General features: G+C 43.1%; 1 protein-coding gene across 2 annotated transcripts in view; it reads right to left on the bottom strand.

Moving 5' to 3' along the window:
• Window positions 1-16,073, bottom strand: part of NKAIN4 (sodium/potassium transporting ATPase interacting 4) — an 80,155-nt gene extending 64,082 nt beyond the window's left edge. For both annotated transcript variants that reach the window (XM_032766442.2, XM_032766444.2), the window contains exon 1: window positions 15,812-16,073. In XM_032766442.2, the coding sequence (XP_032622333.1) occupies window positions 15,812-15,865 (54 nt within the window). In that variant the 5' untranslated portion in view covers window positions 15,866-16,073. The remainder of the gene's footprint in view (window positions 1-15,811) is intronic.
• Window positions 16,074-27,003: the final 10,930 nt, after the last annotated feature.

Raw genomic sequence — 27,003 nt, 5'->3', positions numbered from 1 at the left:
CCATTAGTCAGCTGGCGGGAGATGTAGTCTTTATAGTTTGAAGCAGTGCAGAGGGCTTTACACCACCCTACCTATTCTCTGGCTACCACACACACCTCAGTTTTAAGCTATTTTGTTGGCAGCTCTGAAAGTCTTTGGGCTCATTCAACTTCCCACATCTAATTTCTCAGTTTGCACTGTTTAAAACTGATCCCACAGACTCATACGTTGCCTTGTGTTGTGAGCAATTAACTGTCATGCATATTTGCAAATCACATACAGACTCACTCCTGAATATCTTAAAAGGCAAGAGGCTTTGGTCTGTTTGGCTCACAGTAAGTTTAAAAGAAAAAAACTGACTGTCACCTTCCCTCAGACTCCAAGTGTGTGAGAAACCCATCATTTTCAGCACAACGGGAGGATAGACAGGCTGTGAAAGAATATCTGCTAACAGAGCAGCAGCAATTACTGACCAAACTGTAGACTGGTGAGTTACTGCAGAAAAGAGGCCCATAGTTCTACCGCGGCTTAATGCACAGCTGCAGGAAGGATGGGATAGTGATTGTTAGGGCAGTAGTGCTAAAGCATCCAACCCACTGAGTGCTAAGAAGACTGTGACCTCAGAACGGGTAGCACTGATTAGACTTTTATGCAGCAGAGCAGCTGCTCCATCCAACAAACAGAATTTCTCTTGAAGGAGAGAAGCCCAATAAGAGTACACAGAGCAACAGGGTCATCATTACACCCAATCCATTTGTTCTGGTGGAGAGAAGCAGCATGAAAACCCATTCTAGGGGGAAAGGGCTACTTACTCAAGCCTGCTCCAGTGACATAGGGGCAAAGACCTCATTTTCTCTCATTCACTTGGAATAATTTGTTGGCTGGTTCTCTGTGGCACTAGGCGCTGTACAAATACAGCATAAATAGGTGGCCCCTGCCCAAAATTCCTTACAATTGTCTGTATTTGCACAGAACATGATCTGCTATCCCCTGCCATCAAACCTGCCACATGAAGCAGAAATCCAAGAGGCACAACATGCCCTATTTGGGAGCTGCTGAAATTTAATATTTGCTCCTGGGTCAAATCCTGAAGGTTAAATAAAAGAAAACAGAAAATGCAGGTATGTGTGGCAAATTGTGCGTTAGCAGTATAACAGGAGGCCACCTAGAGTAAAGGGCAAATGGTTTTAGCCTTTGGAAGCCTGACAGAAGAGAAATGTAGAGACAAAGTCAAATTCAGCCTTGGCATGAGTGGTCAGGACTCCCCTTGGCGCCAATAGGAACTGAACTGTTTTTTTGGCCATGGATGAATTGCATTCAGGGTCTACAGGGCAGAGATGTTCCCCAAATCATGAAACACTCACGTGTATAATGATCATGTGTTAACTGTAATGTTAGCTACTGACCACAATAGCTGAGGGTGAAGGGAAATGTGGGGGTTCACTTGAGTTCTGGCAGTGCAGCAAAATGAAATAGAATGGAGGCCCACTGAAGAGGTGCCGAATATCTGCAACTCAGTCATTTATGTCAACAGGACTGGCCTTTCAGAAGAAAGAAATCCTGCTATAAACCACCTAGGCACGTTCAGCGAATCAGAACATGTTGCTCCAGCACGGCTGGACAGCTCTGCCCACCCATCCCTGCCCTGCCATTCTAATATCATCCAGTCCTAATGCAGAGGTAAATGAAATTACATTGATTTGCAGTCTAGGGAATAAGCAAACCAGCTATTCAACACTCCGATCAGCTACTCATCCTTTCATGCTGCATGTTGGAGAGGAAGGGGATGTTTTAATAAATGGCTAGTTGGGGTCTTTGATCCTAATTGAGCAAACTATTATTTGTCAGCATCCACTCAATCACTATACATAGTAGCAAGCGAGTGTCTGAAAGGACATTCTGGGCAAGTAGTTACTAATTGTCCTCACAGCAAGTCAGACACTGGCTTTCTTTAAACATGTTTCCCTCTTAACAACGAGGAATGAGGTGGAGGCAGGGGAAAGATGGAACGGGAAATCCCTTAGTTAATTTCACAGTGTCTGTTTTAAGCATCACGATCCTGCTACCTGTGTCTCCTGTCCCCAATTTTCACTCTCCTCTGCATGTTTAAATGCAGATAATGTAAATAAAATATATACAGTAAAACTTCAGTTATATGTACTCCCAGTATCTGAACCTTCCTTTCTAGTGAACTGCCAGCATATCCCCCAGTCTGATTATCCAGATTCACAGTTATCTGAACATATTTAGAGTTTCCAAGAAATTAGGATAATCAGATTTCTACACTAATTTTATATGTACAAACTATAATTGGGTGTATTTTCTTTCCTGCTATCATGTCACAAAATGCAGTTTACTGTATGTACTTAGCAGACATATACTGCACATGTGCACCAGTTCTTAACTTCACACATGGGACCAATTGCCTAAAGAGTATATTTGTAACTATGGGAGAATCCCAAAAAGTTTGGAATTTTTTGGTTTGGATAACCATCCAAGAGTTCATATGCACATTCAATCTACTGAGATGTGCTGAGTCTGCAAAGCTGGGCAAAGATCTGGAAGCTCTATTTCCAGTCCCTAATAGAAACACTGCAAGAATAGTTGCTCTGTTCTACAGATAAACAGAGGACTTTAGTCTCCAGGGCCACCACTAATGTTAATATTCAAACAAAATATGTTGAGTCTTTTTTTAAATTTTACTTTGGCTTTTAATGTATCATCTGTTAGATAGAAAAGACTTTGTGATGTCGTGTGCCTATAGAAGGCTTACTGTCCATTCACTATTAGCTACATATTCATTTAAGTACCAAGATCCCTTTTTACTGAGTATATTTTGCTCCTGATGGGAAGTTTAACCAAACTCCCCTTAGTAATGCTGAGTCCTTACATCATTTATCTGTATGGCCCGGGTCTGGCTGGCACATGGGATTGGCAGCGAAGTACAGAGCCTTTCACCTCAAGGGCACCAGCTCTGATCTTCTGCAAGTGAGTGACATCCCAAAGTCATTACTATCTGACAGAGAACACGTAAAAGCCAAAGCAAAATGACTTTTCTCAGGTACTGGGGTGAGAGAGGTGTCCTTGTCACAGAGAAACAGTTCAAACTGATAAGTTTCAGAGGGGTAGCCGTGTTAGTCTGGATCTGTAAAAGCAGCAAAGAATCCTGTGGCACCTTATAGACTAACAGACGTTTTGGAGCATGAGCTTTCGTGGGTGAATACCCACTTCGTCAGATGCATGCATTCACTCACGAAAGCTCATGCTCCAAAACGTCTGTTAGCCTATAAGGTGCCACAGGATTCTTTGCAGTTAAAACTGATGGCACTGTTGGTGATTGTGGCTTATGTCAGGTGGAATTGGACCCTTTCAGTAGCCCAAAAGTACCAAATCACAGCCCTTTCCTTGACCCCCTGTAGTAGGGTGGTCACCGGCTCCTGTCATAAAAGGCTTAGAACAGCCCAGGAGAGGGCTGTGGCTGGAGGCAAGCAGCCCAGGCTGATTGGAGAAGCAGCTTCAGCTGCGGCCACGGGCCCAGCTGGCCCTTATAAGAAGGCAGTGGGCTAGGAGCAGACAGACCCCCTCTCTATCTCCTTTGGAGAGGGAGGGCACTATGGTACCTGAGGTGGAGTAGGGCTACGGGAAGGCTAAGGGAGCTGGGGAGCTCCGGTTGGGAAACCCCCCAGGCTGCCGGCCTAGTCTAAGGCTAAATAGGTACTGAGGTTGCAGGGGCAGCCCAAGGGCAGACAGAGGCAGGAGGTCCAAAGCCCCCTTGCCTGTGATGAGTGGCTTGTATACTGCAGTCTGTCCCAGTAGATGGGGACTGGGCAGTAGCCATATACTGAGGTGAGGTGGGGGTTCCTCTGGAAGGGGGAGGCTCAGAGACTGGGTTACTGCCAGGGGACGGGACCCCAGTGAATAGGGGCACCAAGGTCTGGGAGAGACATGAGGGCCCAGCGGTAGTGAAACACTGGCAGAAACAGGGTGCTCTGGAGGCTGGAAGCTAATTCCCCCCTGAGAGACCAGCAGGAGGCGCTGAAGGGCTGAGTCCTGCATTGCTACACCCCTGGGCACCAGAGCCCCCTATTTGGAGTTTCTGGGGGAACAAGCAGTGTAAAGTGGGCCACCAGGGGATACATTTATGTCAGGGGAATCCCCAGCAGCTGTTGGGAAATCTCTAAATCTCCTTTGTTCTATTGGAGCAGCACAAAGGGGAGTAGCCTGGGGCTGAGGATCTGTCCCTAGGTGCACAATCATGCATGCAAGTCAGGTGTCTGTATGCACAAGTCCTGCTGCATGCCTCAGTGGATCACTCCCTGCAGAAGTTAGCCACAGAACTGTGCTCCCAATTTTTCAGAAAATCTGGACCTGGGTGGAGCGCATATCCTCTCCCCACCAGCACAGAAAGTATGCCAACTGTTCAGGTTTCAATTAGTTCCAAGTATTTGGGACCAGAATGTATTCCTAGAGGGGGGGGAAATGAGGGAGAAAGCAAAAAACATTATTAGTGAAGCTCCTGCTCTGAGAAGGATCTGAGAACAGCTGGTACATTTTCCTGCTGAGTCGGCTGGTCACTGAAAGGTGGCAAAGGAAGCTGGCACAACAGTGCCAATTGTTTGCGTTCTATGAGCAGGTGACAGAGGCAAGCTAGTGCATTGATTCTCACGTTATATTTTCATTAAGCCATGGCAGATAGCATTTGAGACTACAGTTTACATATCATAATTTCAGAAGAAAGGGGGCAGTGAAATTGATGCATAAATGACTGAACTTGGATTCACCCAAACAACATGCGGGAGAAGTGGAAGTGGTAGACAAGTGATCATAAAAAGCTGCTGTCTTTATTTCTTCATTGAGTCCTCACCACATAATGAAAATCTGGGGCATCGGTTTCTCTGCTAACCAACATACTTATGTCTAGCATCCTGACACCGAAGCAGCTGTACTGACAGCAAGCCACAGACACCAGGGAAATGACAATTATGCCCTTTCATAAATGAGGCCAAAAGTACTGCTTGGAAAACACAGTTTGAACCAGTTCCTCAGCTGGTATAAATCAGCATAATTGAAGTCAATGGAGTTATGCTGATTTACACCAGGTGAGGACATGATCCTTTGTTATTAAATTTCACCCTTAAAGAGACAAATTAAAATATGTAAAACTGAGAGTGCAATTGACATAAAACTTCTGTTCTCTATCGGTTTGCATAGACATTTAGGGTCAAGTTCTGATTGCAGCTGTCCCAGTGAAAATCCAGAGAAACAGTGCTGCCTGCTCTTATGGATTTATCACGGATTTCATAAAATCTACTGTTTCTCTGAAAGTCCCAATTCTGGGAGTCATGTTATCTACAGAGAATCTCAGCCTTTTTTGTTTCTGGTTTTTTGTTTTAGAGCAAGATTCTTGGTTGCAAAGAAAAGTTTGAAAATGTGAACACTAAATGCTCAAGAACCAGAAGGCCAAATAAATCTCAACCCCAAATTCATTATTTTTAAAATCTCATTATTTTTAAGCCAATTCCATGATTTTGGGGGGCTTGATTAATTACTTTTGAATGCTTCAGACTAGAGATACTGCATAAATTGGTTTTGATTTTATTAATTTATTTATTTAGATTTAAATAATAAAAAAAGTCCAAAAAGCATTCAGTACTCCTATACAGATAACTGATTAACCAAAGCAATGAAACAGCTCATTTCTCCCCTCTTTTCTCCACCTCAGAAAAATACCCTCAATCTTCCTGCAAAACTTCATCAGATTAATGGTTTGCAGAGTTCCCTAAAGGTTAGCAATAGAGCTGCACGGAAACGGGGGGGAGATATTTCTCATAAAAATTTTGACAAACACCAAAGTATTTTTCATTTTTTTCAAGAAAATTAGTGAAATTTTTAAACTTTTAATTAAAAAAAGAAAACTGAAACACTGCAGGTTTTGACAATCATTTTTGGACAAGCGTTGCTGAATACTGACAAACCTTTGTTTTTTTGCCAGAAATGTTGTTTGGGTTTCAGACAGAAAAAATACAAAATTTTTGAGGAAAGCAGGCACTTTCTGTGTAGGTGACCATATTTCCTAAAGTAAAATCAGGACTTCGGGGCTCATCCAAGCCACACACTACCAGCACCCCACACAGGGCATGCCAGAGCCACCCCTGACCCACAACTTGGCCTGAATGCCTGAGCCCTGTGCCACCCATGGCTAGGGCTGGCTGAGCGCCCGAGCCCCTGCTGGGTCTGAGTGCCCCCCTGAGCCCCATGCTGCTCATGGCTGGGGTTGAACCCTGTGCCAGCTGGGATTGGGGCTGACCCCAGAGCCCTGCTGTCTGGCACTATGCGTCACCACCCCCCTCCAACGTTCGTCTGCACCCCCCTAGGGGGATGCACCCAGTGTTTTTTGTAAACTGGGCGTTTGTTTGTTTGATCTTGCTGACTGATCCGTTGGCAAGAGCAAACGGGACAAATGGCAGTTTTTGTCAAAAAGTAGGGACGGCTGGGACAGGTCTTAAAAAAGGGACTGTCCTGGCCAAAACAGGACATATGGTCACTCTATTTCTGTGGAAATTTTCATTTTGTCAATAACCCAGTGTTCTATCAAAAAAACATTTAGACAGAAAATTTTCAACCAGCACTAGTCATCCTGTTTGGGCTGTTTTGGACCATGTGGTAAGCGGGAACCAGTTCCAAAGGTTGAGGCCCCCCTGCAGGTAATGCCCTGACCCCACCTTCTCTTTTATAAGAAGGCAGAACAAATTTCATTGATCACAACTGCAGTGATACATCAGTGGGGAATAGGTATGTCCCATGTCATTTAGGAGTTGGTAGGTCATGAACAATACCTTAGACTATCCCTACTGCAATGGAGTTACTCCAGATTTACCCTGGTGTAGCAGAAATGAGAATCAGGCTTTTTGCTCTCTAGTTTATCCTTCCAAGATCTCCTGTTTGACAGTCCCCTGCAGCAGGTACTTGGAAATGCTGCCTTTTACATACCAGTGAAAATGTACCTCGTCTCCTTATGTAACATACACTGGAACTACCTCAACTCGCTTGTGGGATGTCACTGGGCTACACTGGATGTTCTCTTGAGCTGATCGCCCCATTTCCAGTGGCGTTCCCTCTGAGCCAGCGCCCAGACACGGCAAAGAGGAAAGGGGCCGAACCCTGGGATAGCAACAGACCCTTGTCCTTTCTTATGGAAAATAAAAGAAAGTAAACCACAATGCAGAGCACAGTCTGTAGAGATGAGCTACACCTCAAGCTGGTATGATACATTTCAGGGATGGAGGGGTGGGAAAGAGAATGAAGAATGCCCGGGTCGCTCCACTCCTGACAGAAACATTTAACAATTCCGGACCTACATAATAACATTCTCTCCAGTGCAGCTAGAGAGGCTCCTCATCTTTGTTATTTGGAGTCATCTTTTCCTTACGTTGTAAGCAGAAATGGAAGCCTGATAGCTGCTGCCACTGGGACCCGCTATTTTCCCCTCCAGGATCACCTTGTGCTGTTGTATTCACATCACCTGCCCATGTAGCAGTTAATCAAGCTCAAGAGTTATGAAGAACACAGCATAGCATATGAGGTAACTGGACAGAGCATGGGAAAGAGGTCACATGATAAAATGGAGCGGTGCAAGGCACAGTCTGTTTGCATCCTATGCAACACTGACTAAACCTTGTCTTTTTATTCTCACCCTCTCGGGGACAGGGGCAGGACAGTTTATAAATAAAAGCCATCATTAGGGCTGGATTAAGAGGCAAAATCTATAAAATCTGTGCCTTGGAGGCGTAGCGGCCCATCAGAAGAAAGTGGGAAGCAGAGCAGTAGGCCAGCCAGATACCTGAGGTGGGATGGATTTTATCAGCAGGGCCTCAGAGGTGGGAGGAAAAAAGAGAGCCACTGGGGAAAAATCAGCCTGGGGGCCCCCAAAGTTTTGGGTGGATCCAGGCCCCAAATAACCTTAATTTCTTTATATGCCAAAACTCAGGTGAGGTTCTCTTTATCTGTTACTTATAACTGACCCTTACACTGAGTGTCAAACTATTTATGGGCATAATCCTGTTGAGTTCATTGAGATTATTTGTTTGAGTAATTACTATTCAGTGTGAGTAAGGGTTGCAGAAACAAGCCCAGTGCAAAGAATGGCAAGCCCCAGTCTGTGGGCAGAGCTGTGTCAGAAAGGCTCAAATATACAGAGAGAAGGGAGAGATGAAAGGTCGAGCCCAGAGGTGATATGAACAGGAAAACCTAAACAAGGGGCAGCTGGAAAATGCAGGGAATATGGTGATAAAGGAAATGCCCATGAAGTTGCATCTCCAGTGATCTCATCCCAGTGGCAAAGTAAAATTTAAAGAAATCAGACAAGGCCCTAGAGTGACAGCAGCAGGAAAAAGAAGTTGTTTTGTGTCTGAAGAGGACATTGTTCTGTTTGGCCAGCTTGGGCTTTTTTACACTCAGTGCAGCAAGGCTAACCATACTATATACCACTGGTGGATTTAATCACATGATATATAGAGTCCCAAATGAAGTTCTTGATTTAGCTATAAATCTGTCATGACTGGTTGGATTATGTGTAGGGTCCTACCAAATTCATGGTCCATTTTGGTCAATTTCATGGTCATAGGTTTTTAAAAATTGTAAATTTCATGATTGCAGCTATTTAAATCTGAAATTTCACAGTGTTGTCATTATAGGTGTCCTAACCCCAAAAAATGAGCTGGGGAGTGCAAGGTTATTGTAGGGGGGTAGCGGTACTGCTTCCCTTAGTTCTGTGCTGCTGGTGGTGCCAGCGGCACTGCCTTCAGAGTGGGCATCTGGAGAGCGGCGGCTGCTGGCCAGGAGCCCATCTCTGAGGGCAGAGCCACCAGCTGCAGCAGCGCAGAAGTAAGGGTGGTATGGTAAGGCATTGCCACCCTTACATCTGCACTGTTGTTGGCGGGGCGCTGCCTTCAGAGCTGGGCAGCTGGAGAGCGGCGGCTGTTAGTGCCCAGCTCTGAAGGCAGTGCAGAAGTAAGGGTGTCAATTCCGTGACCCCCCTCAAAAATAACCTTGTGACCATCCTGAAACTCCCTTTTGGGTCAAGACCCCCAATTTGAGAAACGCTGGTTTCCTCCATGAAATCTGTATAGTATAGGGTAAAAGCACACAGAAGACCAGACTTCATGGGGGGAGACCAGATTTCACGGTCCGTGATGCATTTTATGGCCATGAATTTGGTTGGACCCTAATTATGTGGGATGAAATGTAGTTAGAAAAATAACAGTACAATCCAATTACACACAACCCCAGAATATAGAATAAACCACATCACAACGTCACGTCCATCAGCACAGCAGCAGAAGTCAGAGAAGAATTTCCGCTATGAATTATTTGTGCTTCCAACCCATTTAAAATGTACAAGAAGATCACGAAAACAACCAGACCAAGCTTGTGCAAAAACACTTTAAGAAAATGAGGTTGAAGTGTAGAGGGAATTGTTTTTATTTTGGATCTTCCCAGATTCCATTCATGGTCTGAAACCTCGGAATGGGTTGGTTTAGACAACACAAAAGCATAGGATTTCTGAGAGTCACTGGCAAGCTACTGCCACAGTGGGAAGTATGAATCTGGATTGTCTGAGCAATGTGAACTCTACATGCAAGCACCTTTGAAATACCAAATATTGCACAAGAAACACTATTCTTGTGCTGCTCTCCCGCTTTGCAGTGGAACTCCCTGTCTGAAACATTACTGATGAGAACGGCTTGGAGAACTGTGCTTTTCTCCACACAAAATTTTGACTTTTTGTCAAAAAATAAACCGACCAAAACTGGAACATTTTCAGCCAAAACGTTTTGGGGATTTGGATGAAAACTCAAAATTGTCCATGGAAAGTGGACACTTTCCATGATAACGTTCATTTAGTCAAAACCTCCGTTTTCCACCAAAGACCAGTTTCAGTGGAAATTTTTACACCAAGCCCGTTATTGCCACAGCCTTCACTTTACTTTGTCTGGCACTTGTACTCAAGAAATAGTTTCTGTTTAATGTGGCTGTTATACTTATTGTATAATTTGTGGCAGTGCTTCAGGACCAGAGATGGGGACCAGGGCCCCACTGTGCTAGGAGCTGTACAAACATAACAAGAAGACAGCCCCTGCTTTGAAGCATTTACAATCTAAGTATAAGATGAGATTCAACAGGTGAAGGTGACAAAATATGGGGGAGCACATGGTAACAATGAGATGATTCTGATCAGTATGATAAGCAATGGGCACACTGCTGATTTGGGGAACTGCTTTTGTTTTAACTACTCTGGGTTCAAATCTGCCAGTGAGGCACAGCACAGCATTAGCGACTGTGTGAAATCATCCCTTCCAGTCCTACACGCCTATGTATCTATGATACCACCTGGGGGAGCCTCAGGGAGCAGACAGTACCTCTCCAGGGGATGTATCTAACTCTCCCAACAGTGCTGTCTCTGCTCCATGGGCTGGTTGGTGTGAGAGGGCAAAGGTGAGAATGTCCCTTCCTCCTTCTCATCACAACTTTGGCATGCTGGGCACCCCCAGAGAATAGCAAGGGAGCAATCCCTCTACTTCCAAAAGTTCAGGGAATATACTTCCGCTTGGCTCTTAGTCAGGCTATGCAAAGTGCAGGGGAAGGCTCCTTATACCCTCTCTCCCAACTCTCACTCATGTAGAGGCCTGGCAGAGTCTGGTACTTGATTGCTATTCAGGGCCGACAGTGTGCTTGGAATTGTAGGGTATCAGAGAGAGAGTTGCTGCCCCATGGAGCATATAAATTACAGCTGACAGGCCGGTGTGAACTTCCCCAAAGTTTTGGGCTGCTTGGTTCAGCTCAATATATAAAGAGGGGCCAAGAGCCAGCTGCAAAGTTGGGACCCGTATGTGAATACAAATTTTGCCTGTGTTGGAAATTGAGAGTGGGTGGATCTAAAATCAGCATCCAGATCTGTTGCTGCCTTTAATGTAGGAAATGGAGTGGGAAGTTTTAAATTATAAAATATTTAAACTTTATACATGTTCGTTCATTTTTTGGCCATATTCTGTTCTGATTTATACCCTGTGCAATCCCAAAGGCCAATGTACCTTTTTAAAAATTTTCCAGTGTTTTAGTTTATCAACTTTCTGCTAGATCAAGCTGACACGGCCATGTTAGTCATTAGAGGTTGCTAGAGAAGGATCTATACTGGTTTCAGATAGTTTCCAGAACTGATCACCCACTTCTGTAAGAAATTAAAAAGCCATTGTCAGAAAAAGGAGGGAGGATGGAGAGAGAGAGAGAAGAAATAAATACATGGATAAAGTTACTTTTGGTTTGTTTCTGTGAGTAGAAATTCTGTGTGGGCTCCTCTCTCACTGTTAATGGGAAATGTTTGTCATTTTTTCCATCTAGAGCCTCTGAGAAGAAGGGGTTCTAAATGTATTTGTAAAATTGCCTCCAGGTTTACGCTTGGCATCCATACTCCCAACCCATGGACTGAATTTAAACAACAATTATTTGATTTGTTGGGATGGATTATGGGGAGGGAGGGAATTTTTCCATGCCTGGTCTGGTTGAAATAAATTCAGATGGTGCCTTCAGAACACACAATCACTCATTACTCGAAGAAATATACTATTGTGAACAATCTGCTTACTGGCAGGGAGGAAGGACTGGATTCACCAGTTATTAACATTTTTCCTATCTGGAACCTAGCAACTGTCCATGGTTTCTTGTAGGGACCCACCAATCTCATAATGTTTTGGGGATCCTGGTGGATGCTCCCTAGTGATACACACTGCAGTATTCCACATAGGTTGTGAAAACCTCCACTAGAAATCTTTTGTATCATTAATTTCTATACTGAACATTTCTCTCACACACTTCACAGGGATGGAGTCCAGGTATCATTCCCTCACTGGGAAAAGATACAACTTGTTCAGGTTTTGCTTAAGCTTTTCCTAATATTCTTATTTCAACAAAGATTCATGGGGGGGAGGGAGGTGGAGTCCATTCAGGTAACATTAGTTTCTGAGTTAAAGTGAAACAATAAGAACAGTTGTGTCCATCCATCCTTAATTCACACTACTGGGCCCTTAAAGTGTGAATTAAAAGGCCAGATTGCCAGTCCTAGAACCAAACCCTCCCTTGACAAGCACAGTGATGGGGACCAAAGATACTGCCTTGTGATTTTCTGCGGGCAGGTCTGGGACATCATGCTGTGGGAGTAACTATGCTCTCTGTCCAGAGCAGAAATGTATTACAGCAAGGGTAGGCAACCTATGGCACATGAGCCGAAGGCGGCACAGGAGCTGATTTTCAGTGGCACTTACACTGCCCGGGTCTGGCCACCAGTCCGGGAGGCTCTGCATTTTAATTTAATTTTAAATGAAGCTTCTTATACATTTTAAAAACCTTGTTTACTTTACATACAACAATAGTTTAGTTATATATTATAGACATAGAAAGAGACCTTCTAACAACGTTAAAATGTATTACTGGCACACGAAACCTTAAATTAGAGTAAATAAATGAAGTCTCGGCACACCACTTCTGAAAGGAATTACAGGGTAAGTGTATTAGTAGCTAGCCATCAACCTACTGAATATGGGTTCCCCCTTAGGAATGTGGGAGGCAAGCTGCATGTTAGCTGAGCCCACTTCATACAATACTCTTCTATGCATTATGGGCCTGATTTAGCAACACACGTAAGCATGTGCTTAATGTTAAGCTTGTGCTTAAGTTCCATTGAAGGCCACGCTGGATTATGACCAGTGGTGCTACCTTGCCCTGCTGAATGCATAGGGGTGCCAAGGAAGAAGAGCACCAGAAGAGCCCTTTCACTATGTTCACAAGCACAGAGCCACGAAGGAGCAAAACCTTAATTTGGAATGTTCAGATGGATGACAGTTTAAGGTTAGAGTTAGTCAAATTATTCATTACAAATGTAACCTCTTTCTGATCAGTGAAGCAGCTGAGGCTCAATCCTAATTCTCTTGAAACATATTCATTAGCTTGCTCTATATAGTTTAGACAAAGAGTTTGCAGCCCGTGCATTGCTGGTGATCCTATTTGGCATTCATGTGGTGTAGCTGATCACCTAATTCATATTTGTTGCTTCTGCTATCCAGTTGGATGATAAACATTTTTAATCAGGAGAACAACGAACAACAATGATTAATATACTTGGATATTTTATTTTTTCAGGCATACATTTGTGCTATAATTTGTGAACATTTCAGAATCTGTGAACACTTCCACGCACAATTGGCAGTTATCCAACTACTTGCACATAAGGCGCAATAGGACCTCCACAAACCATTGCAAATTGAACTCTTGCTTTTCTTGTATTTATTTATAAAAACTCCCAATAAAGTCAGTTATTGCACTAGAGAAATATATAGTTGAATGTGCTGTTTCCAAACAAAGTAGTATAAAAGCATGCAATTAAGGTTTGAAATACCAGGGGTCAAATTCTTACCCCACTGATGTCAATGGCAAAAATCTCATTGACTTCAGTAGAGCCGAGATTTCACGCCAGGGGTTTTGTTGTGGGAAGAACAGTGTCTGGAAATACTAAGGGAAGAATATAGAGAGATCAAAATAGCAAGTGAAATAGAACAGAGACATGCAACGAACAAAGAAAGTTCACATCTTTATAATTTATTAATGATGATGGTCTGATCGCTGCTGGTTTTTGTATTAACTGATTCCATTACGTACAGTATCTCATTCGATTGCAGCTCACTTAGCTATATTGTTGAATAAATGACGTGACAATTTACACACAAGGAGAGCTGGAAAAAGGTCTAACAGCTTCCCCCAGTAACTTACTGGGAGTTTCGCCAATAGCTCATGATCACACCCTCATCAGGACAGAGCTTCAGGAATTCCCTCCCCATACTTTACATTTTTCATCTCTACCAATTTACCAAGGCAAGTGCCATGGGAAATCACCAAGACAGAGGCATCCAAACTTGCTTAAGAATGGGCAAAGAAGCTGATTCTTTTCTTCAAGGAGGAGGATCCTAAGGAAAAAAAATGTTCGGGGTTCTTTGTTCCAGTATCCTGGATACAGAAAACTCCCACGCTTATCAAAAATAAGAGCAGCACCAGCAGTTTTTTTTAAAGCAGGCCAATATACTGCTGGATTGAAGAAACAATTCATTGTTCAAACACTAATTTATTCAAATGTTAACATGGTTACAGTCTCCTTCTGTACAGTATGGGTGAAAAATTATGGGAAAGAACACATATACTAAAAGACTAAATACTCACTACTATCATTATTATCATCATGCATAAAACATGTCTAGAAATATGCTTCATGCAAACAACAGAACCTCATTCCTTATTTTATGTATCCACAAGTCAAATCTTACATCTCTTCGTTAGGCTAGTCACAGTGAACAGCCTAAACTTTGCTCTCCACACCCAAATTTTAGACTAGTGGTTTAGGTTTTAAAAACTAGCAGCTTCCAGTTTCTGCTAAATGAGAGATTCTTTCTTCCACAGAACTGTCCCTTCAGGGAAAATAAATTACTGTTACAGTAAACAATTCCAAAATGCAGTTTTAGCTAGAGTACTCAGTGGCACCAATTTACTACAGAGTTTAAAATCAACTGGCTCCTTTCCTCAACAAGATTTAGAGATTATGCTCCAAAATAAAACAAAGTTAGAAAAAACATGCTAGTAAAGGAATGACATTTCCTTTTTAAGGCAAGAGAAACCCTGCAGCCTATTAGCAATTGACAAGGGGACCCTCCAGATACAAGCTAGATGCACAGACAATCACAAAACAACCAGACCTTTGTTTATCACAGTTCAGCATTGACATGTATGCAGATGTGATAGAAAGCCACGATGTATGCAAACCAGTACTTTAGACGTTAAAGGAGTTTGCTTCTGATCATATATACTTGTGCAATTAATGAGGAGAATGTTCTAAATAAGTAGTTTTAAATATGCATGAACACATAGAATAAGTGAAGAAGTGCATATCATTAATCTTTCATTGCAGCCTTATGTGTTAGTACCTTTGGCCTCTTTGATATCTTGATTATTTCAGCACTTTTGAACTTTTTGTTGTTGCTGATGATGATCACTATGAGAATCCTCGACTTTTTAACATTAGGTTTAATTTTTTTTTTAAAGGAGGGTGACCTTGCAAGTTCAAGACTTTTTTTATAGGTGCCCCTTTAAATAAACAAATAAAATAATGAAGCCACCCCAGAAAAGAAAATTAACTGGCAATTCAGGATTACATCCCGAATCCCCCCACTCCTTTCAAAATGTAAATCAAAAGGCTGAAAGTTAAAAGGGACCCAATTCTGTAATACAATGAATCATTCTAATAAACGATTATTACGAAAGCAGCTGCGTGGCAGTTAAATTTTCAATCAACCCACCAAAATTGGGGGACTCTCTAATTCTTAACAATGCAGTTTGGGAGCGGAGTTAGATCCCCTTCCCGGGGATCTTTTGTTCTGCGCCTGATGGCTGCCCCCCCCCCCCCTCCCGGGTTTGTGCCTGATCGCTCAATCAAAATGAGTTGCTTGCTTCCCTTCTGTTTGAGAAGCAAAGTTGATCCGGCGCAGACACAACAATCTCCCCCCCTCCATACACTCCCTTCGCCTGTGGGTGTAGAGAATCGGTGCCAACTCGTGTCGATTCGGCTCCCGGACCAAGCTGGATTGGAGCGGTGTGTAAGAGTTTCTCTGGATCAGTCACCCTCCTGGAGGATAAGGGGTGTGGGGGGGGAGGTGCGAATGGGGGTTCTGGGGTGGCTAGAACCCGGCTAATTGTCCCGGCCTGAGGAAGCGACGCGAGGAAAGAGCCGGCTACTCACCAGCTGTAAAGTGCAGAGGAAAATCAAGGTACAGCGCCCGGTGCAGCATCCCATTCTCCCCGAGCCCAGCGGGTCCCTCCAGCCGCTTGAAGCCGAACGCACCAGACCAAGGAGCCGGGCTGATTCACTGGGATCTGCCCGCTACCATCTCCGGGTCCAATTGCCTTCAGCCGCATCCAGGGACTGGGCAGCCCCCTCCACCGTCTCTGCCAGCAACCGGTCTGAGAGAGCAGCTGCCTCTCCCAGCCGTGAGGTCGTGGAGCAAGTGAAAGAGCCCCCTCCAGGGACCCGCTTGCTGGGGAGGAGGGGGAGGAGGGCTGGAGCGTGGGGCCACATCTTAAAAAGGCAATGCCTGATTGAGGCGCTGATCCAGAATCTTTGCAAGCAATGTGGGAGCCTTGCCATTGACGTCAATGGGATTGGGGTCAGGCCCTGCCAGTCAACTTGGGTAGCTGCAAAAACCCACTCCACACTTCTACTCCTTATGGGGCACTCAGCGCCCATGTAGAAGCAGAGGATACACAGATAGACCCACCGTTCTGCATGTACCACACATGCACGTGATCATATGTGAGCAGAGCTTTGTAAATAGTGCAGGGCAACGAATTTACTCAGCCAGCTTCACCTCCTTTTCTCTCTGCAAGTTCTCTAAGAGCAGGTGGCAGTTTTCTCAACTGTGGTCCTTATTTTGCTGTTTCTTCCAGTAAACTTGTTGACTAGAATATTTGTCATAGAAAAAAGAGGGTAACAGTCACAGCAAAATTCAATTTAAAATGTACATACATACTAATGGCTTTATTTTAGTATTTTTAGTATTTTACCTTTGGGCATAAATCACATATGAATCATTAATAAATAGAAGTTTGATGTAGAAAGGACTTAATGGGCCATATCTTAACTTGCACCAAGTTCTGCAATCAAAGCACATGCTTTGCTACATTTTGAGATATTCTAGATCTCTATAAACTTATCCAAATATCTTTACACATCACATATAATAATACCTAGCTCTTATATAGTGCTTTTCATCCATAGATCCCAAAATACTTTACAAAAGAGGTTGGTATCCTTATCCCCATTTTACAGATGGGGAAACTGAGGCATAGAGCAGTGACATGACTTGTCCAAGGTCATCCAGCAGGCCAATGGCCAAGCTATGAGTAGAACCAAGGTCTCTTGAGTTCCAGAATAGTGTACTATCTCTAGGCCAGACAGCAGATGGCAGAGCAAATCCCCAGAGATAGGTGCAACAGTTTATATTGGATATTGTACAACCCCATATAGAAACCAACTGCAAGCACAGTCTCTGTAGAAGGCCTCCAGAGAAGACAGAGACATTGCTCCATCCTCCACTCCACCATAGCCCAAGGAGTGAGCCAGATACACCCTGTGTTAATCTATGGCAGGGTCAGCAACCTTTCAGAAGTGGTGTGCCGAGTCTTCATTTATTCACTCTAATTTAAGGTTTTGCATGCAGGTAATACATTTAAACATTTTTAGAAGGTCTCTTTCTATAAGTCTATAATATATAACTAAACTATTGTTGTATGTAAAGTAAATGAGGTTTTTAAAATGTTTAAGAAGCTTCATTTAAAATTAAATTAAAATGCAGAGTCCCCCAGACTGGTGGCCAGGACCCGGGCAGTGTGAGTGCCACTGAAAATCAGCTCGAGTGCCGCCTTCGGCACGTGTGCCATAGGTTGCCTACCCTGATCTATGGCATGCTTCATGCTGCAAAGCACTTACACAACAGGATAATAATATCACACAAATAAGAGATGGGAAAGACCCATTTGATCATAATGTGGTACCTCCACAGGTTCTGTTAAGCTAAATAGCAAAGTTCAGTGTACCACCCTGGACCTGCTCCTTCTCCCTCTGAAGTCAATAGGAGCTTTGCCATTGCCTTAGCTGGGAACAGAATGTGACTTTGGCATCATTTTTCCTTTAAATGCAAAAGAGTACTTGTTTCAGTAGTGTCAGAATATGATGGTAGCTGGGGCATCATGATGCTGAAGAAACAAATGGCCCATTAAAGCGTTCCTTGATTATACTCAAGAAAAGCAGGATTATGCCCAAAGTGGTGAGAAAACCTCATATTAACTTCACTATTGTTATTCAAATCAGCAGCCATGAAAGAAAGAAAAAACAAACAATCAAAGAAAAAAGTCCCTATCACACCTAAAACAAGAAGTTAGACCTCTAAATGGACACAAATCACATTGGTTTCAAAATAGTGAATTTTCTGACCTGTTCACTGAACATAATCTGACATGCACCAATTATTGCAGTCTAACACAATAAAACACATTTTATTCCAGCTAAAATGAGTATGCCCACAGAAAACACCAAATTATCTCGCCTGGAAAGCTCTGGATTTAAAGAGCTTTTGCTGTATTTATATTTGCAGGAAATGTTTGAAGTTTTGTTTTATTTGTTATGGATGCAGCGGAAACATTCTTTAGAACATGAATAAAGAAGTCTCATGCTGCACTTTTGGGTCAGGTACCCTGGCATCAGAATGTAAAAATGCTACTTCAAAAACAATAGGAATAAGTTGATATCATGCTGGTTTGAGTTAAATTCTCTGCTATCAGCTAGGAACAGTGTGGAAAAGGTTGAATTGCAGCTGTGTCTGCAAGAACCTCACCTCTGTGTAATTTATTTCAGTTTCCTACTTTCTTTGTGTCAGCTCCTGGTTTTGAAAACTCCATGGGCACAAAAATTTTCAGACAAAATTATAACACAAAGGACCCATCCTGGAGAAATGGCAAAACATAGCAGGACTGAAATAATAAATAGCTTGCCACAGAAAGGATTCTTCTCCTACAGTTTTATCTTAATAAACAGATGGGACAGAAAGGCAACTGAGCGTCATTCAGACTTTTTTGTGCATCAGAAAACCATACTGAATTTCCAGAGGCTATTAAGAAGGATAAAAAGACAACACGAGAGTGAGTATTTCTTGAGGGGAGATAGTGACACTTCCAGACCCTAATCCTGAAAACTCTTGCTGACTCAGGTAGTCCTCACTCTCACTTGATTAGTCCAATTACCTACTACCTGAGACTTCAGTTTAGGAAGACACATAACCTTAAGCATGGGAGTATCTCATTGATGTCTCTGGGACTATTCACATGCTGAAAGTCAGACACATGCTTGCGTCTTGCTGAATTGGGTTCTGAGTGAATAAGTATATGTAGGATTGGGCTTGTGTGATTTATTTATTCTAAGGACCAGCTCCCGCTTCCACTGTAGTCGATAGCAAAGCTCTTGTTGAGTTCAAAGGGCCAGATCAGGTCTTTAGAATGGTCCTTTAAAACCATCCAAGAATGAAGAATGTTTGAACTTTTCTGTGTCCAGGCTTTTCAGCTCCCAAAGATGACCCCTCTCCTGAACTCCTGCCTGGCAAAAAGTTCAGTGGGATTTCAGGAGGGATGTCAATAGGATTTTTTTTTCCTGATTGAGGGGTTAAGGATGCGGCTTGAAGGATTCTTAATAGGAATATTGATTTCCTAAGGTCATGTGTCTTTTTAATTGTGAACTGGGTCATCCCTTTCCATAATACAGCCACTTCAGGAGCCTCAGGCAGAAGAAAATCAAATAGGGAGCTCTGCGTGGAGTTCTCCCCTGATTGTTTGATCAGGGACTATGACTCTAAGCCCCTGGCTGTTGTCCTCCTCAGGCTTGCTTCTCTGGCAACAGCTGTATCAGGGACTTCCCTGCATCACTTAAAGGAGGATCCCTTGTGCAAAGAGGGTGGCACAGACCAAGTGAGAAAGCCCAGGCTGTACTTTAATCCAGAGGAGCTCCATGGGTCTGAAAAGGGTACGTGACCCCAAACCCACATGGAGATGTCCATTTCTCCCACATCCCTGCACAGATCATAACCTTAAGGGGAGCCCTCTGCAGGGTCCTAGGAAATGAGGGATGATTGTATAAAGGCAATTGAACTCTGTCCCCTTCCAAACAGTAGGGTCAAGGTCCTCCTTTAGAGGGTCTGTCTATAAACCTAGCTTCTCCTATGCCCTCTCACCCTTCACCATAGTGATCGAGCTCCTAGGATTCCCTCCACATACAGATCTTGGGGGCACAATTGGCCCCGTGGTAGCATCTTTCTTGCCAAATAAATGTACACACGTTTTATGATAGAAAGTTGCTATCATCTCCGGCTGACAGGACCTAACTTACACAGGACCTAATCCTGCTAAAATCATGACACAGAACCCATCCTAGATCAGGGCTTGTTACTTCAAGCACAGCTTGCAAGAAATATATCATCATGGTTTCCCCATGCAGGGCTAGCAAGACCTCCTTTGCAACAAATAATAAAAAGAAGAAGGAGCTGCCTCTCCGGTAGTGTATTTACTCCTTCTGTTATCCATACCCTTTGTTTTCTCCCCTGATCAAGAGAGATTTTAGTCATTGTCATCCAGGACATCTCCAATCCACATCCATTTTTTGTTTTGATGCAGTCTTCCTTTTTGATGTATTGTTATCCCCTAAGTGCTCTATCTATTGTTTCATTGTACCTCCATTTTTCATGGCCTGATGTGTGCATGACTCTAGAAAGTGTGTCTGTTTGAATTCATTTTCAGCAGTTGAATAAAAGGTATTGCTAATCTCTTTTTCCCCCTTTATTACTTATCTCAGGAAGCTGTATTTAGTGTGTCTGGAAATGATGCTATGCCCAGCCTTTCCTGAAGTTCTATAAATCTGACACAGATGAGCCCAATTCAACAATCATGCCTTGCCCAGATCTCTTATTGAAGCCAGTAGGAGGAATATTACCTGCTCAAGGACTTCAGGACCAGATAAAAAGGTAAGAGATATCAAGGGAGGGTGTATCCTAGAATCCATATTTGCTGCAAAAGTCAGGAGTTCTCTTACTTCTTCATTATTTAATTGTTTATGTTAATCTATCATTACCATTGGAGCAGCAATTAAGGAGAAATTATACAGGGTTGTTTCTGGATTGAATGCCATCAGAAGCCAAAAGAGGCAAAGCCATCCATGGTGGGAACTCTGTTGGGAAAGTTTGCAGTGGCTCATGTCTTACCACCTCCGCTCTGCCAGAGGGATCACAGGCAGCACTGGACAGCCAGAGACATGACACATCCCCACTGTAGCCTCAGCAGATTGGGCTCTTCTGGCAGACCTTCCATTGGAACCAAAATCTGCTCACCTTTCCTCTTCAGCCTAATGAATACATCTCAGAAAAGAGAAGCCACAGTCAGCGCAGGGGTCAATGTTTCATGCTGTTTCTTTTCATATCTAACAACTAGACCAACTTAAAACAACACAAATTACATTTGTGCTTTGACATCATCCCCTAATAACCCTGCGTAATCTGTGAAATTTGCCATAACCAGTGCATGAAATCTGTCATTTTCCCTCTGATTCCCGGGAAGCCTTGGACATTGTGGGGATGCTGCCGACAGTGCTACTTTGCATTTCCATAGCTTCTTCCATCCACAAACTGCCGAATGCTTTCGTAATATTAATCTCCGGAGCCTCACAGCATCCCTGTGAGGAAGGGAAGTGTGAGGACCCTCATTTCACACAGGAGGAAACTAGCCCAGAGAGATTTAGGGCCCACATTTTCCAGCGTGGACTCAGATTTTGGACACCTGAATGTTTCAATGCCCAACTATATATACCAGAGGTCTGATGATCAGAGCTGCTGAACATCCCCAGCTTTCGTTGACTTCAGCCGGAGCCATAGCTGCACAGCGCCTCTGAAAATCATGCCCAAGGTCTGAAATCCCACTTCCATTGACACTGATGAGCATTTTGCCATCAACTTCATTGGGACTAGGATTTCACCCTCAGCATCTTTTGAAAACCCAGGCCCAAAGTCACACAGGGTGTCTGGACAGATCTGGGAATATAAATCGCAGGAAACCACATCTTAGTTCTGTGCTGCAGTCACAAGATTATCCTTCACTATCCCTTTGATGAGCCTTCCTTCATACCATGAAACTGGAGTTTGCTAAGATTCCTTTTATCAGAATAAGCAGTAAAGAATCCTGTGGCACCTTATAAACAAACAGACATTTTGGAGCATGAGCTTTCGTGGGTGAATACCCACTTCATCAGATGCATTTATCAGAATGATACCCACTAGCTCAGCTACCACTGAGGTTCTCATTCCAAAGCTTTCTTTCCAGGAGTCTATATCTCCATCAAACTGTTCCAATCTGGGCTATCACTTGGCATGCAAGGTCTCACCTTGGAAGCAGGGCTTTTTGGAAATGTGGATTTGTGGCTGTGTCCTGGAGTTACTGCTCAGAGTTCAGCCCAGCTAAAGCAAACACTGTTAGTCTTCATAACCCATATAGGAAACCCTGATTGTGCACGACTGAATTACACTTTTTCTACTAGAGATGGTGCCACCAGATTGGTGTTAAATGTGTCACAATTGGGATTAAGCCACTCCCCATGCCCTCCCTCTTCTGTGAGCAGAGGACTTTTTTCTAGTGATGTTATAGGCCCCCTTCCTGCAAAGAGCTTCATGTGGATGCACAGGTCCATCCATGCCAAACTCCTTGCAGGATCACCAGTTTTCTCTTTTATAAATGTAATTTCAATATCTTTTGGAAATAGATTCAGCTATTTTTAAGTTAGAGAAGGACTAAAGATACTAAAAACTGAAGCAGTGAAAATTTCCTGGTTGCATACACTTTTTTCTTTATTCTTTTTATTCTCATAAGCTAAAATGGCCCTTGTTTTGTTTTCTTCCCCCCATTTTTCATGCTCTTTGGACCTGGTGCTGCAAAGTGCTTAGTATCCTCAACTCTTGCTGAAGTCAATGGGAGCTGAAGATGCCCAGCACTAGGCAGGAAGCACTGAGTACTTTGCAAGATCATAACCTAACACTGGAAATCAATGAAAGGTGGTAGCCCAGCAGACCTGCATGGTGGGGCATGTGAGCTTGCTAACTATGGAAACACAGCATTTCAGGTAATTGAGTGGAGAGAGAAGTTCAGCAGCATGTGGTCTGACTTTTTTATATAATGGATTTTCTCACACCTTTTGCATCAAACATATTGCTGTGGCTACAGTGAAACCTAGGTAGGGAAATCATGGTTTTCACAGAGCTCTCCCTCACCTATGAGACAACAGAAGCCTCATTCGGCTTTAATTTCTCCCTGTCCCCCTTCTCACTCCCTATATCCTTCCCAATCATCTTGCCATACTCCCATATCTGAGCTTACTATAAGTGTGATTTGCAGCCTAGCCCAGATCCTTGGTTATGGCTAGAGAGTGCACAATGCCACTCAAAAAGGGTGGTGAGGGATGGAGAACAAATGTGGCTTTAATCACCTTTGCACTCCCTCCTTCTTGAGCAGCTGTACACAGGTCCAATTTCCTTAAATTAGTTAGAGCAACCTGAAGGCTGCTCTAACTTGCTTCAAATGCAAATAGTCATAGAGGCTGATACAGGCACCAGGGATTGCCAGGATGCAAGGAAGTCCCAGCCACACTGTCTTTCCATTGGCCATGCTCCCTACAATATCAGCCATGTGGGCTTTTTGCCATTGTAGGATCCTCTTACATGTCAGCCAGGCATGCCTGGATTAGGTCCAGTGTTCATGGGCAGTGCAGTGCAAATCAATTGTACCACAGGGGAGAATCTGGGCCTATATGTGTAAAGAAATATCTAATGAATGACAAGGCTTATGTCTCTATGATTCTCCTCCCCTCTTTTTCTGCAAAGAATTAAAAATAACCTGTGTGTGTGTGAGTGTGAGAGAGAGAGAGAGTATAAAATGACTAATTTATGTATCTTAGAAAAACAGCCAAATGCATAGCACTTTTGAAAAGGTCACACTGCAATTCCATGAAGGATTTGAGCATTCAGGGTGATCGCACAGGTATGGATCTGCAGATTAAAGGCTCCATAAATCCACATTGACACTATCAATGTTAATGTTGCTCAAAGAGCTCTTGCAGCCTTTTGTGTAAAAGATGGGTATGGGGTATAAAAGTGATAATCATGCTGGTCCAATAGACCAAGGATTAAAAACAAAACATGCAGAATACATCGCAGAGCCATGGCCTATACAGTTTTATTGGATTAATTTAAAAATAAAAGTACTGAACTTTCAAGGATCACCAGACATGGGACAGCAGAGCCAGGCAGAGAAGATGTGTAGTGACAAAGTGTAGGTTCAGCCCTAAAAACAAAACTCAAGAATAGTGAGATTCCTGAAGGGAAAGATATCAAAAAATTTCAGGAAGAGGTAAGGACTGGATTGGACTGGACTATGGTCCACAAAGTTGTGCCATTGTCTTCCGGGGGATGATGATTCCACTCTAATACTTACCATTTCTCCAGCACATTTTATCTGAGGACCTAAAACTTCTTTACAAATACTAATTAGTGAAGATTCACAATCCATCTCTGGTACTGCATATGACTCCATCACCACAGTATCTGAGCACCCCAATCATTAGTGTATTTCTCCTCATAAAATCCTGGAAGGTAGGAAGCAGTAGTTCCCCTGTTTTACAGATGAGGAACTGGAGTATGGAGAGACTAAGGCCCAGATCCCCAAAGGTTTTTAGACTGCTAACTTCCACTGATTTTAGCCAAAGTTAGGAGCCTAAATACCTTTGAGAATCAGGGCATCAATGACTTACCAAGGTTGCCAAGAAAGACTGCAGTGGAACAGGGCATGGATCCCAGTTCTCCTGAGCCCTAGACTAGCATTCTAACCACTGGATGATCCTTCCTCTCCACTCCTTGCAAAACCCCCAAGTGGCAGGTGAGTTACGTATTAATTTACTGATGAGTAAATGGAGGAATGGATGAGTTAGGTGATTTGCCAAGCTCCAGAGTATATCAGGGCTATCCCTCTCTCTGCACGCACCTCCAGGACCCAGAACTATCCAGGCATGAGATGAGGGTAGAGGGCAGCCTAAATTCAGAATTTCCTGGATTTTGTCAGTTTAAGTGACCGCATTCATGTTAGTTTAATATTTATACCACAGATCATAATTCTATTTGAACAGTGGTATTGAAGACCTCCATTATCCAATTATTTAATTCCTAATTCATGTAATTTATATCCTGGAGGCTAAGAACTTTTAAGTGACCTACTGGAATGCTTTTGGATGTGCATCTTAACACAAGGTTCTATTGACTCACAGATTTACATTCCAACATTCCACTAAAAACACTACAGGTGCCTTCAAAGACCTGGCCTTGGGTGAGTATGAGGGAGTGCTAAGGCAGGGATTAATTCAGGCAAGAAAGCAGGCTGTCCCAGCTGACATCTGAACATCTCAGCTCATACAATATGAGAAGCTGGCATGACTGCAGACACATTTCCAGCTGCAATTCCACTAGACAGTGTGACCAAGTGGTAATTCAGTGCAGCTGCCAAGTTCCATGGAGTATTGATACTAGAGGACTGTTCCAGGGTTTCATGGAACAGTTGCATTTCTCAAATGATGTGAAAACATCTCAGGCCAAAAGTGTGAGAGAGTTCTCTAATTCTGAGCAGTCCTCTAGGGCCACTCTTTTCTTGTGGGAGGTTCCCCTTTTTGTTTTATTTTTTTTCTACCTGCAAAATGTTGTGGATTTTTCTGTTCCATTTCAACAAACTGTGTGTGATATGGTAGAGAAAAGATCAAGGAAAATTTCCTTTTACAATGTATATTGAAGGGGTATCTAAAGAAGTCAGTAAAACAATGTATGCAATTATGTGTAGAGTGAGGAGTACATATCTTATGGCTCATGCGCATAGTGTAGCTGTCCAGGAAATGTACAATCATGAACCACACTGTGCAAACACACACAAATATACACACAATTTTCTGGAGTGTCTTGTACTAATATTTTCCTTTTGAATACTCTCTATAGTTAAGGAACAAGCCGTGACAGTCACTGCATATTATGGTAAATTAAGAAGCATCAGGCGGTGTTGTAGGCGCCAGACTGTAGGAGCAGTGTATTTTTTGACAGGCGTTTATTTCTGAGTGATTGACTGCTCCTGAAATGTGCCAAATTAACAAGCACTGGACACTGGACTCTAAATATGCAGAAAGCAGGTTCACTATAGGCAGCAGCAGTGCAAACATCCCTCTCCATTCCCCACCAGAAGGGTTCAACCCAGCTGGAGCAACCACTGTTAGTCTCCATAACCCATTTAGGACCTGGTTTTGCAATATGTTCAGTGTCTTCAAGGCTCAAGTGCTGAGCAGGATCAGCCCTTGGCCATTCTGATGACTTTGACTGGCATTGACATAAAGTGTGATGTGTCTTGGTTAAGTGACTTTAAGCCTTCAAGAAGAGCAAAAGTCTCATAACTTTCCCAGAGTGCTTTATTGCTACGAAATGGCTAATAAAAGCTCTTAGCAGCTCTGGTTGATGATATCATCACTTATGCACTTACTGGCTATTATAGACAAAATCATCAGAAGACTCCAACTGTGTGTAATAATAGCTACCTGTTACATAAAAGCTCATAGCTGATTTATGTGAACATGTGATTTCTAATTTTGTAATCTTAGAAGTGTGAATCTATCTTGCCTAAAGCTGAGAACTTTCACACTTAACTCATGTCTGAAATTGGAAAATATGCATGGCCTAACTTTCAGACCAAGAGACTATCCAAGTGCTAATCCTTCCTAAAATTTCTGCTGATACTCAGAAGGTGTCACTGGAGAAAGATAATGGTCTGGATGTCCTAATAACTTGAACAGTAGGATAAACACAAGCATTAAAAGATAACAGTCCTGGCTTGTGTTGTGAATGGAGACAGGAATATGACTAGCCAGGATAGTGAGCCTGAGTCATCAATGAATTTCCTGAAACTATTCAAACAGGTGTTCAAAAAGAGATTGATTATTCTCCAAGCCCCTGTATACACTAGGTAAAACAGAACATGTAATTCCCCACTGGTGTAGCAATGTGGAATCTGTAACGTAGGTAGGGTTCATGTGTTTTAAATGCCAGAGGCTTGTCTACACTACAGCTTCTGCTGTTATCACTGGTAGGTTCTACTAGTCGATAATTACAGGTCCAGATTTTGCAAGTGTGGATACAACCCTAGGTAGTGATTTTCAACAACCTGGCAGTATCTCTAAGCAAGTATTTGAGACCAGAGGGAGTGAGAAGCAAGCTATATAGTACAATCAGAGAGAAGGAGTTATTCTGTTAAAGGCAAGTGAGATTTCTACTG

Source organism: Chelonoidis abingdonii, chromosome 14 (genome assembly GCF_003597395.2).
Source record: "Chelonoidis abingdonii isolate Lonesome George chromosome 14, CheloAbing_2.0, whole genome shotgun sequence".
Taxonomy (NCBI): domain Eukaryota; kingdom Metazoa; phylum Chordata; order Testudines; family Testudinidae; genus Chelonoidis; species Chelonoidis abingdonii.
Note: the sequence above shows the minus strand (reverse complement) of the source record. Positions and strands in the feature narration are given on the sequence as shown.